General features: G+C 45.5%; 2 protein-coding genes across 3 annotated transcripts in view; one reads left to right on the top strand and one right to left on the bottom strand.

Annotated features, from left to right (window-relative positions):
• Positions 1–22091, top strand: part of LOC139415792 (galactose-specific lectin nattectin-like) — a 1187935-nt gene that overhangs the window by 35990 nt on the left and 1129854 nt on the right. The gene's annotated exons all lie outside the window — the stretch shown is intronic.
• The window catches only part of LOC139415788 (tripartite motif-containing protein 2-like), a 36383-nt gene that overhangs the window by 9289 nt on the left and 5003 nt on the right, over positions 1–22091 (bottom strand). The window contains exons 5-10 of the mRNA XM_071163877.1: positions 19294–19396; positions 14826–14964; positions 14280–14459; positions 13360–13552; positions 11439–11542; positions 11152–11319 (exon numbers count right to left, since the gene is read on the bottom strand). Coding sequence (XP_071019978.1) covers positions 11152–11319; positions 11439–11542; positions 13360–13552; positions 14280–14459; positions 14826–14964; positions 19294–19396 — 887 coding nt within the window. The remainder of the gene's footprint in view (positions 1–11151; positions 11320–11438; positions 11543–13359; positions 13553–14279; positions 14460–14825; positions 14965–19293; positions 19397–22091) is intronic.

Here is a 22091-nt window from a genome sequence, read left to right as displayed (position 1 = left end):
ACCGTTATTCTCCACAGGGCAGACTACAGGCAGAATACCGTTATTCTCCACAGTGCAGACTACAGGCAGAATACCGTTATTCTCCACAGGGCAGACTACAGGCAGAATACCGTTATTCTCCTCAGGGCAGACTACAGGCAGAATACCATTATTCTCCTCAGGGCAGACTACAGGCAGAATACCATTATTCTCCTCAGGGCAGACTACAGGCAGAATACCATTATTCTCCTCAGGGCAGACTACAGGCAGAATACCGTTATTCTCCACAGGGCAGACTACAGGCAGAATACCATTATTCTCCTCAGGGCAGACTACAGGCAGAATACCATTATTCTCCACAGGGCAGACTACAGGCAGAATACCATTATTCTCCTCAGGGCAGACTACAGGCAGAATACCGTTATTCTCCACAGGGCAGACTACAGGCAGAATACCGTTATTCTCCACAGTGCAGACTACAGGCAGAATACCGTTATTCTCCTCAGGGCAGACTACAGGCAGAATACCGTTATTCTCCTCAGGGCAGACTACAGGCAGAATACCGTTATTCTCCACAGTGCAGACTACAGGCAGAATACCGTTATTCTCCTCAGGGCAGACTACAGGCAGAATACCGTTATTCTCCTCAGGGCAGACTACAGGCAGAATACCGTTATTCTCCTCAGGGCAGACTACAGGCAGAATACCGTTATTCTCCTCAGGGCAGACTACAGGCAGAATACCGTTATTCTCCTCAGGGCAGACTACAGGCAGAATACCGTTATTCTCCTCAGGGCAGACTACAGGCAGAATACCGTTATTCTCCTCAGGGCAGACTACAGGCAGAATACCGTTATTCTCCTCAGGGCAGACTACAGGCAGAATACCGTTATTCTCCTCAGGGCAGACTACAGGCAGAATACCGTTATTCTCCTCAGGGCAGACTACAGGCAGAATACCGTTATTCTCCTCAGGGCAGACTACAGGCAGAATACCGTTATTCTCCACAGGGCAGACTACAGGCAGAATACCGTTATTCTCCTCAGGGCAGACTACAGGCAGAATACCGTTATTCTCCACAGTGCAGACTACAGGCAGAATACCGTTATTCTCCTCAGGGCAGACTACAGGCAGAATACCGTTATTCTCCTCAGGGCAGACTACAGGCAGAATACCATTATTCTCCTCAGGGCAGACTACAGGCAGAATACCATTATTCTCCTCAGGGCAGACTACAGGCAGAATACCGTTATTCTCCTCAGGGCAGACTACAGGCAGAATACCGTTATTCTCCTCAGGGCAGACTACAGGCAGAATACCGTTATTCTCCACAGGGCAGACTACAGGCAGAATACCGTTATTCTCCTCAGGGCAGACTACAGGCAGAATACCGTTATTCTCCTCAGGGCAGACTACAGGCAGAATACCGTTATTCTCCACAGGGCAGACTACAGGCAGAATACCGTTATTCTCCTCAGGGCAGACTACAGGCAGAATACCGTTATTCTCCTCAGGGCAGACTACAGGCAGAATACCGTTATTCTCCTCAGGGCAGACTACAGGCAGAATACCGTTATTCTCCACAGGGCAGACTACAGGCAGAATACCGTTATTCTCCTCAGGGCAGACTACAGGCAGAATACCGTTATTCTCCTCAGGGCAGACTACAGGCAGAATACCGTTATTCTCCACAGGGCAGACTACAGGCAGAATACCGTTATTCTCCACAGGGCAGACTACAGGCAGAATACCGTTATTCTCCTCAGGGCAGACTACAGGCAGAATACCGTTATTCTCCTCAGGGCAGACTACAGGCAGAATACCGTTATTCTCCTCAGGGCAGACTACAGGCAGAATACCGTTATTCTCCTCAGGGCAGACTACAGGCAGAATACCGTTATTCTCCTCAGGGCAGACTACAGGCAGAATACCGTTATTCTCCTCAGGGCAGACTACAGGCAGAATACCGTTATTCTCCACAGGGCAGACTACAGGCAGAATACCGTTATTCTCCTCAGGGCAGACTACAGGCAGAATACCGTTATTCTCCTCAGGGCAGACTACAGGCAGAATACCGTTATTCTCCTCAGGGCAGACTACAGGCAGAATACCGTTATTCTCCACAGGGCAGACTACAGGCAGAATACCGTTATTCTCCTCAGGGCAGACTACAGGCAGAATACCGTTATTCTCCTCAGGGCAGACTACAGGCAGAATACCGTTATTCTCCTCAGGGCAGACTACAGGCAGAATACCGTTATTCTCCTCAGGGCAGACTACAGGCAGAATACCGTTATTCTCCTCAGGGCAGACTACAGGCAGAATACCGTTATTCTCCTCAGGGCAGACTACAGGCAGAATACCGTTATTCTCCTCAGGGCAGACTACAGGCAGAATACCGTTATTCTCCACAGGGCAGACTACAGGCAGAATACCGTTATTCTCCTCAGGGCAGACTACAGGCAGAATACCGTTATTCTCCACAGTGCAGACTACAGGCAGAATACCGTTATTCTCCTCAGGGCAGACTACAGGCAGAATACCGTTATTCTCCACAGGGCAGACTACAGGCAGAATACCGTTATTCTCCACAGGGCAGACTACAGGCAGAATACCGTTATTCTCCTCAGGGCAGACTACAGGCAGAATACCATTATTCTCCTCAGGGCAGACTACAGGCAGAATACCATTATTCTCCTCAGGGCAGACTACAGGCAGAATACCGTTATTCTCCTCAGGGCAGACTACAGGCAGAATACCGTTATTCTCCTCAGGGCAGACTACAGGCAGAATACCGTTATTCTCCACAGGGCAGACTACAGGCAGAATACCGTTATTCTCCTCAGGGCAGACTACAGGCAGAATACCGTTATTCTCCTCAGGGCAGACTACAGGCAGAATACCGTTATTCTCCTCAGGGCAGACTACAGGCAGAATACCGTTATTCTCCACAGGGCAGACTACAGGCAGAATACCGTTATTCTCCTCAGGGCAGACTACAGGCAGAATACCGTTATTCTCCACAGGGCAGACTACAGGCAGAATACCGTTATTCTCCTCAGGGCAGACTACAGGCAGAATACCGTTATTCTCCTCAGGGCAGACTACAGGCAGAATACCGTTATTCTCCACAGGGCAGACTACAGGCAGAATACCGTTATTCTCCACAGTGCAGACTACAGGCAGAATACCGTTATTCTCCTCAGGGCAGACTACAGGCAGAATACCGTTATTCTCCTCAGGGCAGACTACAGGCAGAATACCGTTATTCTCCTCAGGGCAGACTACAGGCAGAATACCGTTATTTTCCTCAGGGCAGACTACAGGCAGAATACCGTTATTCTCCTCAGGGCAGACTACAGGCAGAATACCATTATTCTCCTCAGGGCAGACTACAGGCAGAATACCGTTATTCTCCTCAGGGCAGACTACAGGCAGAATACCGTTATTCTCCTCAGGGCAGACTACAGGCAGAATACCGTTATTCTCCTCAGGGCAGACTACAGGCAGAATACCGTTATTCTCCACAGGGCAGACTACAGGCAGAATACCGTTATTCTCCTCATGGCAGACTACAGGCAGAATACCGTTATTCTCCTCAGGGCAGACTACAGGCAGAATACCGTTATTCTCCTCAGGGCAGACTACAGGCAGAATACCGTTATTCTCCTCAGGGCAGACTACAGGCAGAATACCGTTATTCTCCTCAGGGCAGACTACAGGCAGAATACCGTTATTCTCCTCAGGGCAGACTACAGGCAGAATACCGTTATTCTCCACAGGGCAGACTACAGGCAGAATACCGTTATTCTCCTCAGGGCAGACTACAGGCAGAATACCGTTATTCTCCTCAGGGCAGACTACAGGCAGAATACCGTTATTCTCCACAGTGCAGACTACAGGCAGAATACTGTTATTCTCCTCAGTGCAGACTACAGGCAGAATACCATTATTCTCCACAGGGCAGACTACAGGCAGAATACCGTTATTCTCCTCAGGGCAGACTACAGGCAGAATACCGTTATTCTCCTCAGGGCAGACTACAGGCAGAATACCGTTATTCTCCTCAGGGCAGACTACAGGCAGAATACCGTTATTCTCCTCAGGGCAGACTACAGGCAGAATACCATTATTCTCCTCAGGGCAGACTACAGGCAGAATACCGTTATTCTCCTCAGGGCAGACTACAGGCAGAATACCGTTATTCTCCTCAGGGCAGACTACAGGCAGAATACCGTTATTCTCCTCAGGGCAGACTACAGGCAGAATACCGTTATTCTCCACAGGGCAGACTACAGGCAGAATACCGTTATTCTCCTCAGGGCAGACTACAGGCAGAATACCGTTATTCTCCTCAGGGCAGACTACAGGCAGAATACCGTTATTCTCCTCAGGGCAGACTACAGGCAGAATACCGTTATTCTCCTCAGGGCAGACTACAGGCAGAATACCGTTATTCTCCTCAGGGCAGACTACAGGCAGAATACCGTTATTCTCCTCAGGGCAGACTACAGGCAGAATACCGTTATTCTCCTCAGTGCAGACTACAGGCAGAATACCGTTATTCTCCACAGGGCAGACTACAGGCAGAATACCGTTATTCTCCACAGGGCAGACTACAGGCAGAATACCGTTATTCTCCTCAGGGCAGACTACAGGCAGAATACCGTTATTCTCCTCAGGGCAGACTACAGGCAGAATACCGTTATTCTCCTCAGGGCAGACTACAGGCAGAATACCGTTATTCTCCTCAGGGCAGACTACAGGCAGAATACTGTTATTCTCCTCAGGGCAGACTACAGGCAGAATACTGTTATTCTCCTCAGGGCAGACTACAGGCAGAATACCGTTATTCTCCTCAGGGCAGACTACAGGCAGAATACCGTTATTCTCCACAGGGCAGACTACAGGCAGAATACCGTTATTCTCCACAGTGCAGACTACAGGCAGAATACCGTTATTCTCCACAGGGCAGACTACAGGCAGAATACCGTTATTCTCCTCAGGGCAGACTACAGGCAGAATACCGTTATTCTCCTCAGGGCAGACTACAGGCAGAATACCGTTATTCTCCTCAGGGCAGACTACAGGCAGAATACCGTTATTCTCCTCAGGGCAGACTACAGGCAGAATACCGTTATTCTCCTCAGTGCAGACTACAGGCAGAATACCGTTATTCTCCTCAGGGCAGACTACAGGCAGAATACCGTTATTCTCCACAGTGCAGACTACAGGCAGAATACCGTTATTCTCCACAGGGCAGACTACAGGCAGAATACCGTTATTCTCCACAGGGCAGACTACAGGCAGAATACCGTTATTCTCCACAGTGCAGACTACAGGCAGAATACCATTATTCTCCACAGGGCAGACTACAGGCAGAATACCATTATTCTCCACAGGGCAGACTACAGGCAGAATACCATTATTCTCCACAGGGCAGACTACAGGCAGAATACCGTTATTCTCCTCAGGGCAGACTACAGGCAGAATACCATTATTCTCCTCAGGGCAGACTACAGGCAGAATACCGTTATTCTCCACAGGGCAGACTACAGGCAGAATACCGTTATTCTCCTCAGGGCAGACTACAGGCAGAATACCGTTATTCTCCACAGGGCAGACTACAGGCAGAATACCGTTATTCTCCACAGGGAAGACTACAGGCAGAATACCGTTATTCTCCACAGGGCAGACTACAGGCAGAATACCGTTATTCTCCACAGGGCAGACTACAGGCAGAATACCGTTATTCTCCACAGGGCAGACTACAGGCAGAATACCGTTATTCTCCTCAGGGCAGACTACAGGCAGAATACCGTTATTCTCCTCAGGGCAGACTACAGGCAGAATACCGTTATTCTCCACAGGGCAGACTACAGGCAGAATACCGTTATTCTCCTCAGGGCAGACTACAGGCAGAATACCGTTATTCTCCTCAGGGCAGACTACAGGCAGAATACCGTTATTCTCCACAGTGCAGACTACAGGCAGAATACCGTTATTCTCCTCAGGGCAGACTACAGGCAGAATACCATTATTCTCCACAGGTCAGTAACAGCTAGTAATGTTATGCAGCTTCTGGTCAGCTAGCTAGTAATGTTATGTAGCTTCTGGTCAGCTACCTAGCTAGTAATGTTATGTAGCTTCTGGTAAGCTAGCTAGTAACGTTATGCAACTTCTGGTCAGCTAGCTAGTAATGTTATGCAGCTTCTGGTCAGCTAGCTAGTAATGTTATGTAGCTTCTGGTCAGCTACCTAGCTAGTAATGTTATGTAGCTTCTGGTCAGCTAGCTAGTAACGTTATGCAGCTTCTGGTCAGCTAGCTAGTAATGTTATGCAGCTTCTGGTCAGCTACTTAGCTAGTAATGTTATGTAGCTTCTGGTCAGCTAGCTAGTAACGTTATGCAGCTTCTGGTCAGCTAGCTGGTAACGCTATGCAGCTGCCGGTCAGCTAACTAGTAACGTTATGCAGGTTTCGGTCAGCTATCTAGTAACGTTATGCAGCTTCTGGTCAGCTATCTAGTAACGTTATGCAGCTTCTGGTCAGCTATCTAGTAACGTTATGCAGCTTCTGGTCAGCTACCTAGTAATGTTATGCAGCTTCTGGTCAGCTAGCTAGTAACGTTATGCAGCTTCTGGTCAGCTACCTAGCAAACCAATAATGTGGAGCTGGCTAGCTAGCAATATTATGCAGCTTCCAGTCAGCTGGCTAACTAGCCAAAGATATACAGCTGGCTAGCTAGTAACGTTGTGCCACTGCAGGTTAGCTGGCTAGCTAGTATGCAGCTAGCTAGTTAACCAATAATGTGCAGCTGGCTAGCTAGTAATGATATGCAGCTTCCGGTCAGCTAGCTAGCTAATCAGTAATATGCAGCTGGCTAGTTAGCTAGTTAATAATATAGCTAAAAAAGGAAACAACTTAATACAATTGAACTAAAAATGTAGGTTGGGGAGGAGCATCCTCCTCAGTGAATTTCATAAAAATGAAGTGGCGACTCCGGGATGCTGGCCAAAGAAAAAGCCACATCTCAGACTGGCCAACAAAAAGAAAAGATTAAGATAGGCAAAAGAACACAGACACTGGACAGAGGTACTCTGCCTAAAAGGTCTTCATCCCAGAGACACCTCTTCACTGTTGACATTGAGACTGGTGTTTTGCAGGCACTATTTATTAATCAAGCTGCCAGCTGAGGACTTGTGAGGTGTCTGTTTCTAAAACTAGTTTGTGCTGTTCTGTGAATGGAGTAGTACACAGCGTTGTACGAGATCTTCAGTTTCTTGGCAATTTCTCGCAATTGCTAGCCTTCATTTCTCAGAACAAGAATAGACTGATGAGTTTTAGAAGAAAGTTATTTGTTTCTGGCCATTTTGAGCCTATGATCAAACCCACAAATGCTGAGGCTCCAAGTACTCAACTAGTCTAAAGAAGGCCAGTTTTACTGCTTCTTCAATCAGGACAACAGTTTTCAGCTTTGCTAACATCATTTCAAAAGGGCTTTCTAATGATCAATTAGCCTTTTAAAACGATACACTTGGATTAGCTAACACAACGTGCCATTGGAACACAGGAGTGATGGTTGCTGATAATGGGCCTCTGTACGCCTGTCTAAATATTCCATTAAAAAAAATCAGTCGTTTCCAGCTACAATAGTCATTTACAACATTAACAATGTCTACACTGGATTTCTGATCATTTTGAGGTTATTTTAACGGACAAAACAATGTGCTTTTCTTTCAAAAACAAAGACATTTATAAACGACCCCAAACTTTTGAACGATAGTTGTTGTATTTTTTTTTTTTTCAAATTCACGTACTTAGCTAGCAAATGCAGCTAGCTAATTTAGCCTGCTCAAACACCCGGCTCAAACAGAGAGAGAGATGCTACGTTAGCTAGCTGGCTATGGCTATCCAACAGAGAGGGATGCTATGTTAGCTAGCTGGCTATAACAGAGGGATGCTATGTTAGCTAGCTGGCTATAACAGAGGGATGCTATGTTAGCTAGCTGGCTATGGCTATCCAACAGAGAGGGATGCTATGTTAGCTAGCTGGCTATGGCTATCCAACAGAGAGGGATGCTATGTTAGCTAGCTGGCTATAACAGAGGGATGCTATGTTAGCTAGCTGGCTATAACAGAGGGATGCTATGTTAGCTAACTGGTTATAACAGAGGGATGCTATGTTAGCTAGCTGGCTATAACAGAGGGATGCTATGTTAGCTAGCTGACTATAACAGAGGGATGCTATGTTAGCTAGCTGGCTATAACAGAGGGATGCTATGTTAGCTAGCTGGCTATAACAGAGGGATGCTATGTTAGCTAGCTGGCTATAACAGAGGGATGCTATGTTAGCTAACTGGCTATAACAGAGGGATGCTATGTTAGCTAGCTGACTATGGCTATCCAACACTGGAACTCTTCTAAGTCAAGGTAAGCTTTTGGTTTTATTAATGTATTGCCACCGGGTCCTGCACGTGTAACTGCTAAACTGTTTGCTGACTGTACACTGTACTGCATGATCGTAGCGGGTTTTCTAACGCGTTGGTTCCAGTAGCTATTTTCACTATGACGTTAGCTAATAATGGTGACAATGATGTAGGCTGTGTGTAGCGGTTAGCGGTTACGGTATGAAGGTTTGGCTTGGAAAAGTGTTTTTTTTTTTTTTTTTTTCTCGCCTGGTCACAGAGAGCTGATGTGTTGTGCAGTGAAGTCCACACAAGCGAAGGGGAAATGTGAGTGGAGGATGATGGGAGAAGGAATTATAAAACAATAAAAGGGACCATGCAGTTTGTATGTGGCTGCTATGACAGTGAACTGTGTTTGCGTGTGATCAGGGGTGTATTCATTCCGCCAATTCTTTAAAAAAAAAAGAACATTTTATTAAATGGAAGCAAAGGATAAACGTACCTGAATTTGTCCAATAGAAACTCTCGCTTGAAACTGCTAGACTAATGATTACAACCTATGTCAGGTAGATGCAGGCAATAGTGTGTCACTTTCTGTCACCTTGATTACTCAAGATCCTCTCGACCTACGTTGTAAACTTTCATTCCTAAGCTTTAGGTTGTAGCAACCTCATGATGGGGAACATTTGTAGTTACCTAAACCTAAACCCGTCACTGTTACGTTGAGCTGGGTGAATATGAATCATCCAGTATACTGTAATAGAAATAAGGTCATGCTGATGAAAATAATGATGGTCCTCCCTCATCCCGAACGGCACCGACCGGTGTTGGAACACAGGAGAACATGTATCAAAGCCCCTGTGACAATAACATTAGTCTCTGTGTATGGGATGAATGATTCACGGCAGAAGACTGAAAACGAAACATCATTCTCACTCGGCATTAACTTTCTTTTTCTGGCTTTCTTGACTGAGCGCTGTGTCGTCGATGGCGCCATAGGAATTCAGGGTAAAAGCTGTGTAACGTTGCATTAATTGTTTGAAAAAATGTGATTCATCCAAAAGACCAAGATCAATATTCACACACGGTACCGTTAGCTAGCTAACTTCTGTGTTTTTGACACACGGTACCGTTAGCTAGCTAACTTCTGTGTTTTTGACACACGGTAACGTTAGCTAGCTAACTTCTGTGTTTTTGACACACGGTACCGTTAGCTAGCTAACTTCTGTGTTTTTGACACACAGTAACGTTAGCTAGCTAACTTCTGTGTTTTTGACAGAAGAAGCCCCTCTCTTGTTCTAATGTCGGAGGTTACATATGGACGTACCAGATGAATAAACGATCGTTTGCCCATTGTAATAAGATCATGTGACGTTATGGGGCCAAAAAAACATGAGAAAGTAGATTTAAAGTGACATTAAAATGTTATTATAAAAAATAAAAAAAACACCAATCTGAAAGTTCGTTTTTCTGTAGGGAAGATGCTCAGGTACCCATAGACCTCTATCTGTGCACGTGCCTGCCTATATGTCGCCTGTATGTCTCCTGTATGTCACCTGTATGTCACCTGTATGTCACCTGTATGTCACCTGTATGTCACCTGTATGTCTCCTGTATGTCACCTGTATGTCTCCTGTATGTCGCCTATATGTCGCCTATATGTCGCCTATATGTCACCTGTATGTCTCCTGTATGTCACCTGTATGTCTCCTGTATGTCACCTGTATGTCTCCTGTAAATCACCTGTATGTCTCCTGTATGTCTCCTGTATGTTTCCTGTATGTCACCTGTATGTCTCCTGTATGTCACCTGTATGTCACCTGTATGTCACCTGTATGTCTCCTGTATGTCTCCTGTATGTCTCCTGTAAATCACCTGTATGTCTCCTGTATGTCACCTGTATGTCACCTGTATGTCTCCTGTATGTCTCCTGTAAATCACCTGTATGTCTCCTGTATGTCTCCTGTATGTCACCTGTATGTCACCTGTATGTCTCCTGTATGTCACCTGTATGTCTCCTGTATGTCTCCTGTAAATCACCTGTATGTCTCCTGTAAATCACCTGTATGTCACCTGTATGTCTCCTGTATGTCTCCTGTATGTCTCCTGTAAATCACCTGTATGTCTCCTGTATGTCACCTGTATGTCACCTGTATGTCACCTGTATGTCACCTGTATGTCACCTGTATGTCTCCTGTAAATCACCTGTATGTCACCTGAATGTCACCTGTATGTCTCCTGTATGTCTCCTGTATGTCACCTGTATGTCACCTGTATGTCACCTGTATGTCACCTGTATGTCTCCTGTATGTCTCCTGTAAATCACCTATATGTCTCCTGTATGTCTCCTGTATGTCACCTGTATGTCACCTGTATGTCACCTGTATGTCTCCTGTATGTCTCCTGTAAATCACCTGTATGTCTCCTGTAAATCACCTGTATGTCTCCTGTATGTCACCTGTATGTCACCTGTATGTCTCCTGTATGTCACCTGTATGTCACCTGTATGTCACCTGTATGTCTCCTGTATGTCTCCTGTAAATCACCTATATGTCTCCTGTATGTCTCCTGTATGTCACCTGTATGTCACCTGTATGTCACCTGTATGTCTCCTGTATGTCTCCTGTAAATCACCTGTATGTCTCCTTTAAATCACCTGTATGTCTCCTGTATGTCTCCTGTATGTCTCCTGTATGTCACCTGTATGTCACCTCTTTGTCACCTGTATGTCACCTGTATGTCACCTGTATGTCACCTGTATGTTCACCTTGTATTTGCCCTCGCTGGAGAAGATGCTGACCCACTTGTTGTCGTAGTCGGCGATGATGATGTCACCGTTGGGGTGAACGGCCACACCCGTTGGTCGTTGGAGTTGACCTGGCGACCGACCCCTCACCCCAAAACGACTGTTAAATTCCCCCTCATTAGAGAAGATCTGTCCGGGGGGGAGGGACAGACACACACACACACACACACAAACGATCAAAATTCTGCCACGGTGTGCGTGTGTGTGTGTGTGTGTGTATGTGCGTGTGCGTGTGTGTGTGTGTTTACCTGGACACACTGGTTATTGCTGTCTGCTATTAGAATCCTGCCATTGGAGGATGCCGATACACCCTGCAGGTTAGTAAACTCTCCTTTATTTCTCCCCTTAGTACCTGGAGTGCACAGAGTGAAAACATTATTCATGGAGAAACTAGAGCTAGAGAGAGAAATAAAGAGAGAAGCAGACAGAGAGAGAAATAAAGAGAGAAGCAGACAGAGAGAGAAGCAGACAGAAAGAGAAGCAGACAGAGAGAGAAGCAGACAGAGAGAGAAGCAGAGAGAGAAGCAGACAGAGAGAGAAGCAGACAGAGAGAGAAGCAGACAGAGAGAGAAATAAAGAGAGAAGCAGACAGAGAGAGAAATAAAGAGAGAAGCAGACAGAGAGAGAAGCAGACAGAGAGAGAAGCAGACAGAGAGAGAAGCAGACAGAGAGAGAAGCAGAGAGAGAAGCAGACAGAGAGAGAGAGAGAGAGAGAGAGAAGCAGAGAGAGAGAGAGAGAGAGAGAGAGAGAGAGAGAGAGAGAAGCAGAGAGAGAGAGAGAGAGAGAGAAGCAGACAGAGAAGCAGACAGAGAGAGAGAGAAGCAGAGAGAGAGAAGCAGACAGAGAAGCAGACAGAGAGAGAGAGAAGCAGAGAGAGAGAAGCAGACAGAGAAGCAGACAGAGAGAGAGAGAAGCAGACAGAGAAGCAGACAGAGAGAGAAGCAGAGAGAGAAGCAGACAGAGAGAGAGAGAGCGAGAGAGAGAAGCAGAGAGAGAGAGAGAGAGAGAGAGAGAGAGAGAGAGAGAAGCAGAGAGAGAGAGAGGCAGAGAGAGAGAGAAGCAGAGAGAGAGAAGCAGACAGAGAGAGAAATAAAGAGAGAAGCAGACAGAGAGAGAAGCAGACAGAGAGAGAAGCAGACAGAGAGAGAAGCAGAGAGAGAAGCAGACAGAGAGAGAAGCAGACAGAGAGAGAAGCAGACAGAGAGAGAAATAAAGAGAGAAGCAGACAGAGAGAGAAATAAAGAGAGAAGCAGACAGAGAGAGAAATAAAGAGAGAAGCAGACAGAGAGAGAAGCAGACAGAGAGAGAAGCAGACAGAGAGAGAAGCAGACAGAGAGAGAAGCAGAGAGAGAAGCAGACAGAGAAGCAGACAGAGAGAGAGAGAGAGAGAGAGAAGCAGAGAGAGAAAGAGAGAGAGAGAGAGAGAGAGAGAGAGAGAGAGAGAAGCAGAGAGAGAGAGAGAGAGAGAGAGAAGCAGACAGAGAAGCAGACAGAGAGAGAGAGAAGCAGAGAGAGAGAAGCAGACAGAGAAGCAGACAGAGAGAGAGAGAAGCAGACAGAGAAGCAGACAGAGAGAGAAGCAGAGAGAGAAGCAGACAGAGAGAGAGAGAGAGAGAGAGAGAAGCAGAGAGAGAGAGAGAGAGAGAGAGAGAGAGAGAAGCAGAGAGAGAGAGAGGCAGAGAGAGAGAGAAGCAGAGAGAGAGAAGCAGACAGAGAAGCAGACAGAGAGAGAGAGAAGCAGACAGAGAAGCAGACAGAGAGAGAGAAGCAGAGAGAAGCAGAGAGAGAAGCAGAGAGAAGCAGAGAGAGAGAGAGAGAGAGAGAAGCAGAGAGAGAGAGAGAGAGAGACAGACAGACAGACACAGACAGACAGACAGACAGACAGACAGACAGACAGACAGAGAAAGAGAAACAGACAAAGAAAGAGAAACAGACAGAGAGAGAAGCAGACAGAGAGAGAAGCAGACAGAGAGAGAAGCAGACAGAGAGAGAAGCAGACAGAGAGAGAAACAAACAGAGAGAGAAACAAACAGAGAGAGAAACAAACAGAGAGAGAGACAGACAGACAGACAGACAGCGAGAGAGACAGACAGCGAGAGAGACAGACAGAGAGAGAAACAAACAGAGAGAGAAAAATAAATAAAAATGGACAGATCTCCCTCTCTCACCGATCCTGAAGATAAGATCATCTTCGATGGGATTCTCTTTGCGTCTGGGTGTTCCCAGGGCACTGCCTGTCCTCCTGGACCCCTTCTTCTTACTCCCAGGGGACTTTCCTCTCCGCTTAGCCCCCTCAGAGGAGCCTGTAGACGGGGTGGCGGTGGCCGTCAGAGAGGTGGCTGTGGTGGTGGGAGGAGACTCCTGGAAAATACATTGAACATGGAGTTAGAGGGACGGTAGACAGTCCTCCCAAAAAAACTTTCCATCATCCTAATTTAACACCATCTTCTCTGCATTCCTTCTCTTGTTTCCCCTCCCTCCTTCCCTCTATTTTTCTCAACCCCTCTCCCTGCAGTAAATCTTGCAGTGTATTCTGGGTAGCAGTGAGGCTGTCTTGTTATTGTTGAGCCATGACTTGGCTGAGTCTCTGAGTCTCTCTCTCTATATATATATATATATATTTCACCCAGTGGATATGGGAGTTTATCAAAATTGGATTTGTTTTCGAATTCTTTGTGGGTCTGTGTAATCTGAGGGGAATATGTGTCTCTAAAATGGTCATACATTTGTCAGGAGGTTAAAAAGTGCAGCTCAGTTTCCACCTCATTTTGTGGGCAGCGTGCACATAGCCTGTCTTCTCTTGAGAGCCATGTCTGCCTACGGCGGCCTTTCTCAATAGCAAGGCTATTCTCACTGAGTCTGAACCTTGATCCAAACTTAAGGAAAGCTTTGACTGTCACAGTGGTCAGGTATCCTGTCAATGTGTACTTTCTGTTTAGGGCCAAATAGTATTTCTAGTTTGCTCATATTTTTTGTTTGGTCTCTCCAATGTGTCAAGTAATTATCTTTTTGTTTTCTCATGATTTGGTTGGGTCTAATTGTGTTGCTGTCCTGGGGCTCTGTGCGATCTCTCTCTATCTCTCATTACCTCAGGGTCAGGGGACCTGGTAACTCTGAGTCTGAAGGGACTTCCTTTGATGTGTTGGTCATAGAGCCGGAGAGCCAATGAAAACTCTCCTTCCTTGTTTACAGTGTAAACAAAATCATATGTTCCGTTCTTATAGTCGAGTATCTCCCCGTCCGCCACGCTACCATCTGGAGTACACACCTGGAAGGAGATATAACAACACTATTTATCCATGTGTGGTAATTAGTTTAGTGTAACGTAGCATAGCTTAGCATAGTGTAGCATACATTCATTTATTTTATCTTAGTTTAACGTAACGTAGCATAGCTTAGCATAGCGTAGCATACATTCATTTATTTTATCTTAGTTTAACGTAACGTAGCATAGCTTAGCATAGCGTAGCATACATTCATTTATTTTATCTTAGTTTAGCGTAACGTAGCATAGCTTAGCATAGCGTAGCATACATTCATTTATTTTATCTTAGTTTAGCGTAACGTAGCATAGCGTAGCATACATTAGCTTAGTTTGTTTCAGTTTAGCTGAACGTGCGTGTAGGCCCCCCACCTCAGCAGACAGGATGGCATTGCCGCTCCTGCATGGTCCGCCGGCCTTGTCTCTGGTCATTATGGTTACGCAGGCTGGGAGACCCACGATGCACTGCTCCAGTCCCACACCCGACGCCTCACTCTGGCTCGCCACCGCGCTTGGGACGACAATCATGATGTCATTATTTTTATTTAATTTATATGAATTGTTTCATTTAATTTTTAATACAAAAAATACATTTTGTTCATTCATAATTTATTTATTTGTTTATTCATATTTTATCTCTGATACCAGCAGCAAGTTCACGTCCCACCATTTCTTCACTCCTCCCGGGACGTGAATCAGCCACCTTTCGGATACTGGTCCACCTGACGACACTGACCTGGTAGTGATGATGGACCCCATCTGATATACACTGACCTGGTAGTGATGATAGACCCCATCTGATATACACTGACCTGGTAGTGATGATAGACCCCATCTGATATACACTGACCTGGTAGTGATGATAGACCCCATCTGATATACACTGACCTGGTAGTGATGATAGACCCCATCTGATATACACTGACCTGGTAGTGATGATAGACCCCATCTGATATAGACTGACCTGGTAGTGATGATAGACCCCATCTGATATAGACTGACCTGGTAGTGATGATAGACCCCATCTGATATAGACTGACCTGGTAGTAATGACAGTTCCCAGCTGATACAGACTGACCAGGTAGTAATGACGGTTCCCAGCTGATACAGACTGACCTGGTAGTGATGATAGACCTCAGCTGATATAGACTGACCTGGTAGTGATGATGGACCCCAGCTGATATAGACTGACCTGGTAGTGATGATAGACCTGAGCTGATATAGACTGACCTGGTAGTGATAATAGACCTCAGCTGATATAGACTGACCTGGTAGTGATGACAGTTCCCATCTTATATAGACTGACCTGGAAGTGATGACGGTTCCCATCTGATATAGACTGACCTGGTAGTGATGACAGTTCCCATCTGATATAGACTGACCTGGTAGTGATGACAGTTCCCATCTGATAAAGACTGACCTGGTAGTGATGACGGTTCCCATCTGATATAGACTGACCTGGTAGTGATGACGGTTCCCAGCTGAAATAGACTGACCTGGTAGTGATGACGGTTCCCATCTGATATAGACTGACCTGGTAGTGATGATGGACCCAATCTGATATAGACTGACCTGGTAGTGATGACGGTTCCCAGCTGATATAGACTGACCTGGTAGTGATGATGGACCCCAGCTGATATAGACTGACCTGGTAGTGATGATGGACCCAATCTGATATAGACTGACCTGGTAGTGATGATGGTTCCCATCTGATATAGACTGAGCTGGTAGTGATGATGGACCCCAGCTGATATAGACTGACCTTGTTGTGATAACGGTTCCCAGCTGATATAGACTGACCTGGTAGTGATGATAGACCTCAGCTGATATAGACTGACCTGGTAGTGATGATGGACCCCAGCTGATATAGACTGACCTGGTAGTGATGATGGACCCCAGCTGATATAGACTGACCTGGTAGTGATGTCGGTTCCCAGCTGATATAGACTGACCTGGTAGTGATGACGGTTCCCATCTGATATAGACTGACCTGGTAGTGATGACGGTTCCCATCTTATATAGACTGACCTGGTAGTGATGATAGACCCCATCTGATATAGACTGACCTGGTAGTGATGATGGACCCCAACTGATATAGACTGACCTGGTAGTGATGATGGACCCAATCTGATATAGACTGACCTGGTAGTGATGATAGACCCCAGCTGATATAGACTGACCTGGTAGTGATGATGGTCCCCAGCTGATATAGACTGACCTGGTAGTGATGATGGTTCCCATCTGATATAGACTGACCTGGTAGTGATGATGGACCCCAGCTGATATAGACTGACCTTGTAGTGATAACGGTTCCCAGCTGATATAGACTGACCTGGTAGTGATAATAGACCTCAGCTGATATAGACTGACCTGGTAGTGATGACAGTTCCCATCTGATATAGACTGACCTGGAAGTGATGACGGTTCCCATCTGATATAGACTGACCTGGTAGTGATGACAGTTCCCATCTGATATAGACTGACCTGGTAGTGATGACAGTTCCCATCTGATAAAGACTGACCTGGTAGTGATGACGGTTCCCATCTGATATAGACTGACCTGGTAGTGATGACGGTTCCCAGCTGAAATAGACTGACCTGGTAGTGATGACGGTTCCCATCTGATATAGACTGACCTGGTAGTGATGATGGACCCAATCTGATATAGACTGACCTGGTAGTGATGACGGTTCCCAGCTGATATAGACTGACCTGGTAGTGATGATGGACCCCAGCTGATATAGACTGACCTGGTAGTGGTGACAGTCCCCAGCTGATATAGACTGACCTGGTAGTGATGACGGTTCCCATCTGATATAGACTGACCTGGTAGTGATGATGGACCCAATCTGATATAGACTGACCTGGTAGTGATGATAGACCTCAGCTGATATAGACTGACCTGGAAGTGATGATAGACCCCATCTGATATAGACTGACCTGGTAGTGATGATAGACCCCAGCTGATATAGACTGACCTGGTAGTGATGATGGTTCCCATCTGATATAGACTGACCTGGTAGTGATGATGGACCCCAACTGATATAGACTGACCTTGTAGTGATAACGGTTCCCAGCTGATATAGACTGACCTGGTAGTGATGATAGACCTCAGCTGATATAGACTGACCTGGTAGTGATGATGGACCCCAGCTGATATAGACTGACCTGGTAGTGATGATGGACCCCAGCTGATATAGACTGACCTGGTAGTGATGTCGGTTCCCAGCTGATATAGACTGACCTGGTAGTGATGACGGTTCCCATCTGATATAGACTGACCTGGTAGTGATGACGGTTCCCATCTGGTAGTGACTGACCTGGTAGTGATGATAGACCCCATCTGATATAGACTGACCTGGTAGTGATGATGGACCCCAACTGATATAGACTGACCTGGTAGTGATGATAGCCCCCATCTGATACAGACTGACCTGGTAGTAATGACGGTTCCCAGCTGATACAGACTGACCTGGTAGTGATGACGGTTCCCAGCTGATATAGACGGACCTGGTAGTGATGACGGTTCCCAGCTGATACAGACTGACCTGGTAGTGATGATGGACCCCATCTGATATAGACTGGCCTGGTAGTGATGATGGTCCAACGCTGATATAGACTGACCTGGTAGTGATGATAGACCCCATCTGATATAGACTGACCTGGTAGTAATGACAGTTCCCAGCTGATATAGACTGACCTGGTAGTGATGATGGACCCCAGCTGATATAGACTGACCTGGTAGTGATGATGGACCCCAGCTGATATAGACTGACCTGGTAGTGATGATAGACCTGAGCTGATATAGACTGACCTGGTAGTGATAATAGACCTCAGCTGATATAGACTGACCTGGTATTGATGATGGACCCAATCTGATATAGACTGACCTGGTAGTGATGATGGACCTCAGCTGATATAGACTGACCTGGTAGTGATGACAGTTCCCATCTGATATAGACTGACCTGGAAGTGATGACAGTTCCCATCTGATATAGACTGACCTGGTAGTGATGACAGTTCCCATCTGATATAGACTGACCTGGTAGTGATGATGGACCCCAGCTGATATAGACTGACCTGGTAGTGATGATAGACCCCAGCTGGTATAGACTGACCTGGTATTGATGATGGACCCAATCTGATATAGACTGACCTGGTAGTGATGATGGACCTCAGCTGATATAGACTGACCTGGTAGTGATGACGGTTCCCATCTGATATAGACTGACCTGGTAGTGATGATGGACCCAATCTGATATAGACTGACCTGGTAGTGATGACGGTTCCCAGCTGATATAGACTGACCTGGTAGTGATGATGGACCCCAGCTGATATAGACTGACCTGGTAGTGATGATAGACCTCAGCTGATATAGACTGACCTGGAAGTGATGATAGACCCCATCTGATATAGACTGACCTGGTAGTGATGATGGACCCAATCTGATATAGACTGACCTGGTAGTGATGATAGACCCCAGCTGATATAGACTGACCTGGTAGTGATGATGGTCCCCAGCTGATATAGACTGACCTGGTAGTGATGATGGTTCCCATCTGATATAGACTGACCTGGTAGTGATGATGGACCCCAGCTGATATAGACTGACCTTGTAGTGATAACGGTTCCCAGCTGATATAGACTGACCTGGTAGTGATGATGGACCCCAGCTGATATAGACTGACCTGGTAGTGATGATGGACCCCAGCTGATATAGACTGACCTGGTAGTGATGTCGGTTCCCAGCTGATATAGACTGACCTGGTAGTGATGACGGTTCCCATCTGATATAGACTGACCTGGTAGTGATGACGGTTCCCATCTTATATAGACTGACCTGGTAGTGATGATGGTCCCCAGTTTGTGGATAGATTTTCTCAGCCCCTCTGTCTCCATCAGTAAATCCAGCTGATCGTTCTCCTCAGCCTGGAACGGTAGCCCTACCGGAAATACACATGTTAAAAACAGTAGGCCTCCCGGAAACACATATGTTAAAAACGGTAGCCCTACCAGAAATACACATGTTAAAAACGGTAGCCCTACCAGAAATACACATGTTAAAAACGATAGCCCTACTGGAAATATACACGTTAAAATGGTAGCCCTACCAGAAATACACATGTTAAAAACGATAGCCCTACTGGAAATATACACGTTAAAATGGTAGCCCTACCAGAAATATACACGTTAAAACGATAGCCCTACTGGAAATATACACGTTAAAACGGTAGCCCTACCAGAAATACACATGTTAAAAACGATAGCCCTACTGGAAATATACACGTTAAAATGGTAGCCCTACCAGAAATATACACGTTAAAACGATAGCCCTACTGGAAATATACACGTTAAAACGGTAGCCCTACCAGAAATATACACGTTAAAACGATAGCCCTACTGGAAATATACACGTTAAAACGGTAGCCCTACTGGAAATATACACGTTAAAACGGTAGCCCTACTTGAAATATACACGTTAAAACGGTAGCCCTACTTGAAATATACACGTTAAAACGGTAGCCCTACTGGAAATATACACGTTAAAACGGTAGCCCTACTGGAAATATACACGTTAAAACGAAAGCCCTACCGGAAATATACACGTTAAAACGGTAGCCCTACTGGAAATATACACGTTAAAACGGTAGCCCTACTGGAAATATACACGTTAAAACGGTAGCCCTACCGGAAATATACACGTTAAAACGGTAGCCCTACCGGAAATATACACGTTAAAACGGTAGCCCTACTGGAAATATACACGTTAAAACGGTAGCCCTACTGGAAATATACACGTTAAAACGGTAGCCCTACTGGAAATATACACGTTAAAACGGTAGCCCTACTGGAAATATACACGTTAAAATGGTAGCCCTACTGGAAATATACACGTTAAAACGGTAGCCCTACTGGAAATATACACGTTAAAATGGTAGCCCTACTGGAAATATACACGTTAAAACGGTAGCCCTACTGGAAATATACACGTTAAAACGGTAGCCCTACTGGAAATATACACGTTAAAACGGTAGCCCTACTGGAAATATACACGTTAAAACGGTAGCCCTACTGGAAATATACACGTTAAAACGGTAGCCCTACCAGAAATATACACGTTAAAACGGTAGCCCTACCAGAAATATACACGTTAAAACGGTAGCCCTACTGGAAATATACACGTTAAAACGGTAGCCCTACTGGAAATATACACGTTAAAACGGTAGCCCTACTGGAAATATACACGTTAAAACGGTAGCCCTACTGGAAATATACACGTTAAAACGGTAGCCCTACTGGAAATATACACGTTAAAATGGTAGCCCTACTGGAAATATACACGTTAAAACGGTAGCCCTACTGGAAATATACACGTTAAAACGGTAGCCCTACTGGAAATATACACGTTAAAACGGTAGCCCTACTGGAAATATACACGTTAAAATGGTAGCCCTACCAGAAATATACACGTTAAAATGGTAGCCCTACCAGAAATATACACGTTAAAACGGTAGCCCTACCAGAAATATACACGTTAAAACGGTAGCCCTACCAGAAATATACACGTTAAAACGGTAGCCCTACTGGAAATATACACGTTAAAATGGTAGCCCTACCAGAAATATACACGTTAAAATGGTAGCCCTACCAGAAATATACACGTTAAAACGGTAGCCCTACCAGAAATATACACGTTAAAACGGTAGCCCTACCAGAAATATACACGTTAAAACGGTAGCCCTACCAGAAATATACACGTTAAAACGGTAGCCCTACTGGAAATATACACGTTAAAACGGTAGCCCTACCAGAAATATACACGTTAAAACGGTAGCCCTACCGGACTGTACAAAAATAAAAAAATATGTAAAGTATTGTTTATTTCAAGAGCAAAAAAAAATAAATCCTAGAAATGTTCCATATGCACAAAATATTATTTCTCTCAAATGTTCTGGAGAAATTACACAGGTGCACCTTGTGCTGGGGGAAAATAAAAGGCCACTTTAAAATGTGAAGTTTTATCACACAATACAATGCCACAGATGTCTCAAGTTTAGAGGGAGCGTGCAATTGCCATGCTGACTCCAGAAATGTCCACCAGAGCTCTTTCCAGAGAATTTATTGTTCCTTTTTCTACCATAAGCCGCCTGCCTCTAACATCGTTTTTAGAGAATTTGGCAGTACGTCCAACCGGCCTCACAACAGAAGACCATGTGTAACCCCGCCAGCTCAAGACCTTCACATCCGGCTTCTTTATCTGCAGGACTGTCTGAGGGGAGGGGGGGGGGGGGGGTACAGAGGAGTATTTCTGTCTGTAATAAAGCCCTTTTCTGGGGATAAACTCAATCTGGTTGGTTGGGCCTGGCTCCACAGTGGCTGGCCTTTTCCCTCTAAGGACCTCCCATGGCTACACTCTTGCCTAGTCGTGAAATCCATAGATAATGGGCTAAATAATTAATTAACTAAGGAATTGAATTCGATTGAACGATTTCCTTATATGAACTGTAATTCAGTAAAATATTTTAAATTGTTGCATGTTTCGTTTATATTTTTATTCAGTAAACATGTTAAAAACCGTAGCCCTACAGGAAATAAACATGTTTAAAACAGTAGCCATACAGGAAATAAACATGTTAA

Source organism: Oncorhynchus clarkii, chromosome 9 (assembly GCF_045791955.1).
Source record: "Oncorhynchus clarkii lewisi isolate Uvic-CL-2024 chromosome 9, UVic_Ocla_1.0, whole genome shotgun sequence".
Taxonomy (NCBI): Eukaryota; Metazoa; Chordata; class Actinopteri; order Salmoniformes; family Salmonidae; genus Oncorhynchus; species Oncorhynchus clarkii.
This window is presented reverse-complemented; position numbering and strand designations above follow the sequence as displayed.